The 8,044-nt window shown below is 34.7% G+C and overlaps 1 protein-coding gene across 6 annotated transcripts; it reads left to right on the forward strand.

Moving 5' to 3' along the window:
• LOC125212809 lies at positions 1-3,086 on the forward strand. Of its 6 annotated transcripts, none has more exons than XM_048113072.1 (7): positions 1-239; positions 1,716-1,794; positions 1,917-2,186; positions 2,285-2,317; positions 2,402-2,440; positions 2,633-2,707; positions 2,777-3,086. In XM_048113072.1, exons 3-7 carry the CDS (start codon positions 2,005-2,007, stop codon positions 3,015-3,017), a joined length of 570 nt encoding a protein of 189 aa, XP_047969029.1. In that variant the 5' UTR covers positions 1-239; positions 1,716-1,794; positions 1,917-2,004; the 3' UTR covers positions 3,018-3,086. The 6 variants fall into 6 exon arrangements, with proteins under 6 accessions (XP_047969029.1, XP_047969028.1, XP_047969027.1 ...); XM_048113071.1 differs by having other exon boundaries at positions 1-232; XM_048113070.1 differs by lacking the exon at positions 1,716-1,794.
• Positions 3,087-8,044: the final 4,958 nt, after the last annotated feature.

The following is an 8,044-nucleotide window of genomic DNA, read 5'->3' on the forward strand; positions in this document are numbered from 1 at the left end:
TCACATGGCCTCATTCTCTTAGATGAAGTAGAAAGAGTCAAAGAGATATCATACTTAGTATTTATTTTAATTATAATTAGGGTGGATCGGAGTGGTCATGACTCATGGGTAGACATTACATGATCTACTTAGGTCGAGGGGGTCGGGCCAATCCCAAACTACTTCCGGAGGACTGTCTTCCATTCCCCTCCCCATGATGCATTGCAGCAGTATTCTTGGCTTATTGAGACGGGTGAGAGGTGCACTATTTAATTTAGGGTTTATTTATATTATTACTACTGAAAGCCTATGTTATTTAATTCAATAAATTCAACTAGGTGAAACTAATTCATATATAAATTCTGCATGATAAAAATCCTTTAACAATCACACCACCTATATGGAGCTAGTACTTTATCTATACTAATTAAAATGTAATATACTACTGTATTATATCAACAAATATAGTTGTAATTGGGGCTTTGACATATACTCACCTCAATTAACATTGAATTTGTGATTTACGAGCCCTATTTAAAGATTAACTCAAACTAGTGTAACACCCTCGTTTATGCGCAACTTAAAATATCTTCCTTCTACTAATATGACATTGTGAAAAAACTAAATAAAATAAGAATCTTCACTATATAAGAAAGAAATAAAAATAGTACTACCGTCATGTTAAAATTGGAAATTATAAATTTGAAATTTAATCAATATGAAAATATTTAATTTTCATAACATTTAATATATATCGTCAATATACACACGTTAATACTAAAATACTACCAATATGAAACCAACATAAAATATTTAGTACATGACAAAAAATATCAGTAGGATAATTATTATTAAAAAGTAAAAATGATAAACTACAAAACAAATAAAAACACACACATACAAATATTACTATATTAGCAACATTACATTAGAACAACAACAATTTCGTAAGTTAATGAATAAACTTATTTATAAACAACTAAAACATTACAATGATAAGAATAGCAAAATAAAGAAAAAGAAATTCAGAGCGTCACAACTTCTTTCCACCAGCTATCTCCCTCAATCTAACAAATCTTACTAATTCACGTGCACTGATTAAAAATCCTCTAAAATCTCAACTATTTCCTAGAGCATGGAATACAGAGGAGCAAAAACAATTACAAATATTTAGTAACTAAGTATCCTGCTTTTTGCCATGTTTATTTCTAGCTCAGATTTCAGTATGGAAAGCCAATATAATATATAAACGCCGAAATTTCTCTTTTTATTGAAAGGGTTCATTGCAATTTATATTCCAAAACTTATCATTACTATAAATCACATTAAATTTGTTGAGTGATCGTGGGTGATGTTTTGAAACTGTCACCCACATTCATTGTCACCCACATTCAAATATATATTTACATCGGTTACATAATTTCTTGGTCATGGATTTAATTAGATACCACATTAGTATAAATCAATAAATTACATCATTTAAAGGTAATTTAACGGAGAAAAAAAATGTAAGCACAAAACTTATAAATATTCAAATTCATTCTTAAAACTCTATGAATATGCAAAATTAATACCAAAACTAGCCTTTTGCATATGTATAGATTAATTGATCAAAGGATTGATTAATTGTGGTGAAGAAACACTAACTAAAAATCAATAAATTTTATAATTGAGATTCGTAGATACTAATGAATATCCTGTTTAGCTGTTTGACTGAATCTTCACTCTTACCACAGTGTCGACATGCAGATATTTTCTTCGCCGCCGAAGTCAAATTAAATAGATCTATTAAACCTTATCTGATACAGCCTACAGGCATGCCATTTCATTGGCAAACAAGTTTCTCTCTTTTCCGATCAATATTTGCTGCTTTTTGAATTTGATTTGATTGTGTGGATGCCGACTGAGTTGTCCAACGAAACCGATCATCGGATCAGTTTCGAATTTGATTGCAGGAGCAAAGATGAATGCCCACTCCGAGCCATACCCGCCCGCGGATCCCGGAAAGTGCAGGTCTCCCGCATAATGAAGCTCAAAAAAGGCACCTCCTTCCGCGTGCTGGTCAATGACCGTTTTAACGGCATGGTACTTTCACGTGATGACGTCTTGCTGATGAGGTGGATCGCCTTTAGACAGGCTGGCTCATCGCTGTTTACACAAGGAATACCGGAGACTCAAACTAACCGTCTCTTTGGTAGATGGATCAAGTAAATACCTAATTATCTTTTCTTTGTCATTCTGTTCATTAAATTTCACAAATACTAGTACATTTAATTTATGGAATCTTGTTGTTTTTTGGTGGCAGGGATAAGGGGATCTACAAAGATATACCACTATGGTACTACCTGTTAAATCTAAATATGTGTGTAAATTGCATACTTCGTCTAGGTTAATTGATTTATTTATTTTTTTACATGAATAGCTCTCAACATCTAGTGCAGCCATCAAGCATATCTTCAAGGTAATACGATCCCATGTATTGAGTGTTTTCTTTTTGTTATTGAAATTATCGTTGTCGTTTTATCCGGACATATGTAGTAGTATTATCTAAGTAGTGTAAATTGCAGCTTCATCTAAATTATTGATTCAAATTAGGATATTTAACTCTACTGCAAATTTTGATCGTCGTCTTTCGCATCAATTTCTGTTACAGCGATGTTGGAGATCCTGATATAAAGACAAACCATCCCAGGAGCAGCTTCCGGTTGAGGAAATTAATCATTCAAAGGTTATTAAATCACATTAAACGTGAAGATTAAAATCTGATACTTATTTCATTTTTGTAATCATGCAATAGGCTAAGGAGACGAAGGAAGAAGATAAAAAGAAGCTACCTAAAGCGGCAGTTGAGAGTCGAGAGAGGAGGCTTAACAGCGATACGTTCAATCCCTTTACTTCCATGGCTTGTGATTGCCTTGCTTTTGGCTGTTTTCGTGCGAGTTATTATTATGATACAAGCATATCTTCTAAAATACCCTGTATTTTTTATTTTGTGCATCTTTCCAGATATTTGTTTCAGGATCACAAAGTTAGATTAGTATTATAAATAAGAGTCTTTGTTATCCTTGGAATAATTCATTGAAGAAATATAATTATCTTTTATTGTATTTACTTTTCTTAGTCTTTGTTCATTGGTTGCTCGACGGAATTCCTTCCGCGAGCGGACCTCTTTTATCCGGCGATTTCCCGCCATTAGTATCCTTTCATCTGTTGCTTTCATGTTATATCATCCTCCGTATTTCCGCCATCATGTCATACACCTACACTGACTACCACCATCACCAATTCGACAGACAGTTCTCCCTGTCACTGCCCATGCCGAGCTCCACATCGTGTTGGTACTCCTAGTGACAATACGTGCAATTTGGGTACTCCTATCCAGATCCGCGCCAAGGCCTCTTTGGTGTTTGATCCACGCCCTGAACCTGACCCACCCGACGGGCCCCCACTGTACACCGCTGCACAGCCGTCTTATCAGTCCTTCTAGCCACCATCGCCTCAGTAAACTCGTACTCCCTCCGTACCTTGTTAATATATGCATTTCTTTTCGGCACCGAGTTTAAGAATAGTGTGTTAAATGGATGGTGAAAAAAAATAAGCGAGAATAAAATAAGAGAGATAAAGAGAGAATAAAGTAAAAGGGAAAATTAATTTATGCTAAAAATAGAAACGACTCAATTAACTTGAAACTTTCCAAATTGAAAAAGTGACACTATTAACATAGAAGGAGTATCATATTAGGAGTATTTTACTTTGTTAAGGCATGTAACTAAGTACTACTCCTAAGATTTATGGATTTGCATTGGTCGATTACGTTTGTGTAGACGTAATTTGGAGTAATATATAGTAGCACATATTGCGGTAATAGCACTGACTGATCTAGGTGGAGGCGAAGGGGTTCAGCCAATTGCAATCCCAATGTGATACAAGCCACACTCCAGTTTTCCAGGTCCAGAGCCTCTCGCAACATCATATCTAGCCCACTTGAACCTGGAGGCTCTCGACGCAATCGAGCCTTGAACCTCTCAAGACCAACACTAGACCCAAGAGCAAGATCGTCACACTTGCTAGATATAAAGATTAGTTTTGCTTCTATTTTATAGTACTTCCTTAGTTGTTTTGCCGTTAATTGACTTTTTCTTAATGAGTCTAGCAATATTATAATCTCCTTTTTGGGTTTTCTTTATCGGTTCGAAAGCCTTGATTATGTAACTCTCTTTTATTACAATCTATCATAATATAAATCATTATTCAAAATCTCCTATCCCTTATCTCCCTCTCCCTCGCTTCTCCAACCCCCGTGCTCACCAGATCACCGATCTCGGTTTATCACACTGCCAGCCCAAAAATACAATATTTCAGCGCCCGCCAACCCCACGAATGTCTGCGCATCTACCCTCACCAGAAGCGGTGGGTCTTCTTCCAAATGTGAGAACTACTGAACTACCAATAGCTCATTTTAATTTGATTTGTTGGACCTAGAGCACATATTCATTAATCTTGAGCCTACCCATCTTATTATAGATACTCCAGTTTTTAACAAACAAACAATTAAACAATTACCGAGTATAAATATCAGTACCAAATAGAGCTCTTGTCACCCATCCACTAAAATAGGAATGTTAACATAAGATCAGAAATTTGTTTATATTAATTAAGTAATTTAGGTTATAATACTACACTATTTGAACGATAAAAAAAATTTAAGTTAACGGGTATAAATATTACACATAGTAAAAGTGATCAAAACAAAACCCACGTCAACTTTAGATTTCAGTAAATAAAACTTCTACCAATTTTCATATTTCCACATAAACCAATTATTCTTATTCTTCTTGCAATTATCTTTCAACTCTTATTTCTTTTCTCATTTTTCGCTTTTTACTTTGTTTTGTTTTTCAACTTCCCATCTATTTGAAAAATAAAAACACATGAAACGACACGGATTTTAATGCACGATTGGTAAAGTAGGAGAAAAAAATTAGTAAAGTAAGAAAAAGAATGAAAAAATGAATAGAATAAGAGAGAGAAAGAGAGAAAGTAGTGTTAGTGGATTGTGGGTCCACGTCCAAAATCAGAAAGATTCTAAAGTTTCTATTTTTTAAGAGACGACCCAAAATGGAAATAGTTTCTATTTTTAAAATACGGAGGTAGTATTGTATTGTCTTTTACTTTTAGCACTCACAACGGAAGCTCTTTTTCCTTATACATCTTATGTAATTTGAGTCGTTCTTATTGTATATGGTAACACTGCAATATTCGTAGAGTAACACTGCAATCTGATAACAGGCTAAAAATAGAGAATGTCGATTTTGCCCTTCAACGTTTTCTTTATGTTCCAATCTAATTAAAATGAGATGCCACATGGCAGCTTGAGAATCACACGATATTAAGATCTAACGACCTAAAATGGTGGTATGGTGTTACAATAAAGTGAGTTGTCATATTAATATATATATCTTTCTATATATATATATATATATAAGGTTTTGATTTATGCAAAACTCATTCTTAATGCAAAAATGCAGAACCAAACATACAGAGGTAATTTTTAGGTCATTGTTAGTATTTTTTAGGTCATTTTTATAATAAAATGTGATGAGTTAAATAAGTTGGTGGAATGTATGTCTACTTATCATTTATGATAAAAGTGAAATGTGATTCCACTGTGGAACAGATTAAAATGGCAAATGTGACTCGGGAAAGGCCGAAAGGGTAGTAAAAGATAAGAAAAGACTTTGAAATGGTAAATCAACCAATAATAGTAATATGCGAGTAAGCAACCAAACACTAGCGCGTTTCTCATATTCTTAATTATATGCACAAAATGAATACTAGCAAAATGCTGATGCAAATACATAATTAATGACTTGTAGTTAATTTTCAAATGTTTCGAAGCCAATCATAAGCTCGATCCTCCTCCCTCCATCAAATTTCCGGCAACGCGTAGCTCCCTCAACCCCCACTATATATATGTAATGTATTTATCCCTCTATACAAAATTCCAATCCTATTAAACAAAGAGGAAAAAAATAGTAACATTGTACGTATACACCGATCACCGATGGCGAATGCCAATATGGAGGCTCAGGCACTGGAGGCGGATACACCGAATGCCAATATAGAGGCTCGGGCACGGGAGGCAGAAAGAGAGCGCAATGAGCAGCTCCGCCACCTTGAAAAAGAGATGTTCCAGCTGGCCAACTACTATTTTGTTTTTCAAGGAGTCATTTTCACCTCGTTCTACCGCGGGCCGCCGCATGTCAAGTGTGGGTACGTGTGGGTCCCAATGACCCTATCGATTATGGCTGGAATCCTCAACCTTGTCGCGCTTCTGAGAATCTTACTCAATTACCATAGCTTATTGGATGACGTTTACACCGGAGTAGCCCGCAATTGCATCACAGCCAAGTTCGAGAGGAGGTGGAGGCGCTTCTATATAGGCAGTTGCATGGCTCTTGTCCTAGCATTTCTTGTCGTCACGCTCGTTGGCTGCCATGTCGTCATGTGCGACTCTGCTAACTCATCCGTGTTGGCACCCCATGGCGGTTGAACTGCTTTTTGTTTCCATCCGAGTTCAGGGAGAATTGCTTATTAGAAGGCCGTGGAATTTAGTTAGTAAGAAATTTCTCTATATTGAAGAGGGTAAAGTAAATTGAGGAAAATCAAAAAGTTTGATCAAATTTGGATTTGACAAAATCTACCAAAATTTGATTTCTCTATGTGTGAGTTGTAACTAAAATAAAAATAATGTAATATTGTATGTGTTAATTATGTATGTATCGTTTCCATTTTAATTTTCTTTTTCCTTCAATTTTTGTTAGTTCGGTATGACTGTATGCATATTTTACTTGTCAAAATATCATGTGACAGTATGTGTGAGTTTATGATATCTTCGCGTACATTTGTATAACATGAAATTTTATTATTGAAAAATTTCGTACATGTACATTATTATGACTAAATATCATGCAATAACACAAGTAGTATTTAAAAATAAGTTCACAAAGACAAAATATTCAGGTAATTAATGATACAAATTTCAAGGAATTGTCGACCAAAAAAGTGTCATTAATAAAATTATGACATCCTATAATGTGTAACTACTAAGAAAAGTATGTAGTGTTGCTGCAATGAGTGCATGGAGCCGGTAGCTCCTATATTTTTGAAAAAATGATTAATTGCCGATATTCTGCGCAATTATTGATGTAGAGCTACAGAAAAATACGTGCTACCAGGTATATATATAATGTCAATGAAAATGACAACGTTTCTAGGAATATATATGATATAATATACTAAATTAATATGACATACCCTATATATTCTAACACCATACCACTATTTTAGGCCATTGGATCTGAAAATCGTGTGCTTGTCATGCTGCCACGTGTAAAAACACGGAGGGGTAAAATAGGAAATTTCTAATTTTACGTTATCGGATTGCAGTGTTGTTCATTGAATATGGCGAGTCTTACTGTAACTGATATTACTTGATTACTGCAATTACAATATCTAATACTGATGAAGTTGCAACTATGTAATCCGATGAAGCTGCAAACCCGTGTTTTTTCCACGAAACTTAATCCTAAGCCGTCCATAGATGAGATCTAAGGGACTATATATTGGTGGTATAGTGTTATCCTATCTATGGTGGCACCATAATGTGCCCCTATGATATAATATACTAAAGTAGAATAAAAATATATAATAATATATTTAAAATATAATTCGGTTTTTCGGTTTTTTTTTTCGCTCAAACCGAACCGAACCGAACCGATAAACCGAAATTTTTGTATTTTTAAAACCGAACTGAAAAACCGAAAAACCGAAGAAAACCGAACCGAATTACAAAATTTCAGTTCGGTTCGGTTCGGATATTCGGTTTTTTTGCTCACCCCTACTAGGAATAGTTCCTGCCCAATGTATTTAATTCCTTTGAAACAAAAAAGAAAAGGTACGTTTGAGATTTTAGCAAGTTGCGACCAGATACATAATAAATGAACAAAGACTTGGAAATGGCTCGTTTCACCCATTTTTAATTGCGATTAATAGCAACTACTAG

The sequence above is a fragment of the Salvia hispanica genome, chromosome 3, assembly GCF_023119035.1.
Source record: "Salvia hispanica cultivar TCC Black 2014 chromosome 3, UniMelb_Shisp_WGS_1.0, whole genome shotgun sequence".
Classification (NCBI taxonomy): Eukaryota; Viridiplantae; Streptophyta; class Magnoliopsida; order Lamiales; family Lamiaceae; genus Salvia; species Salvia hispanica.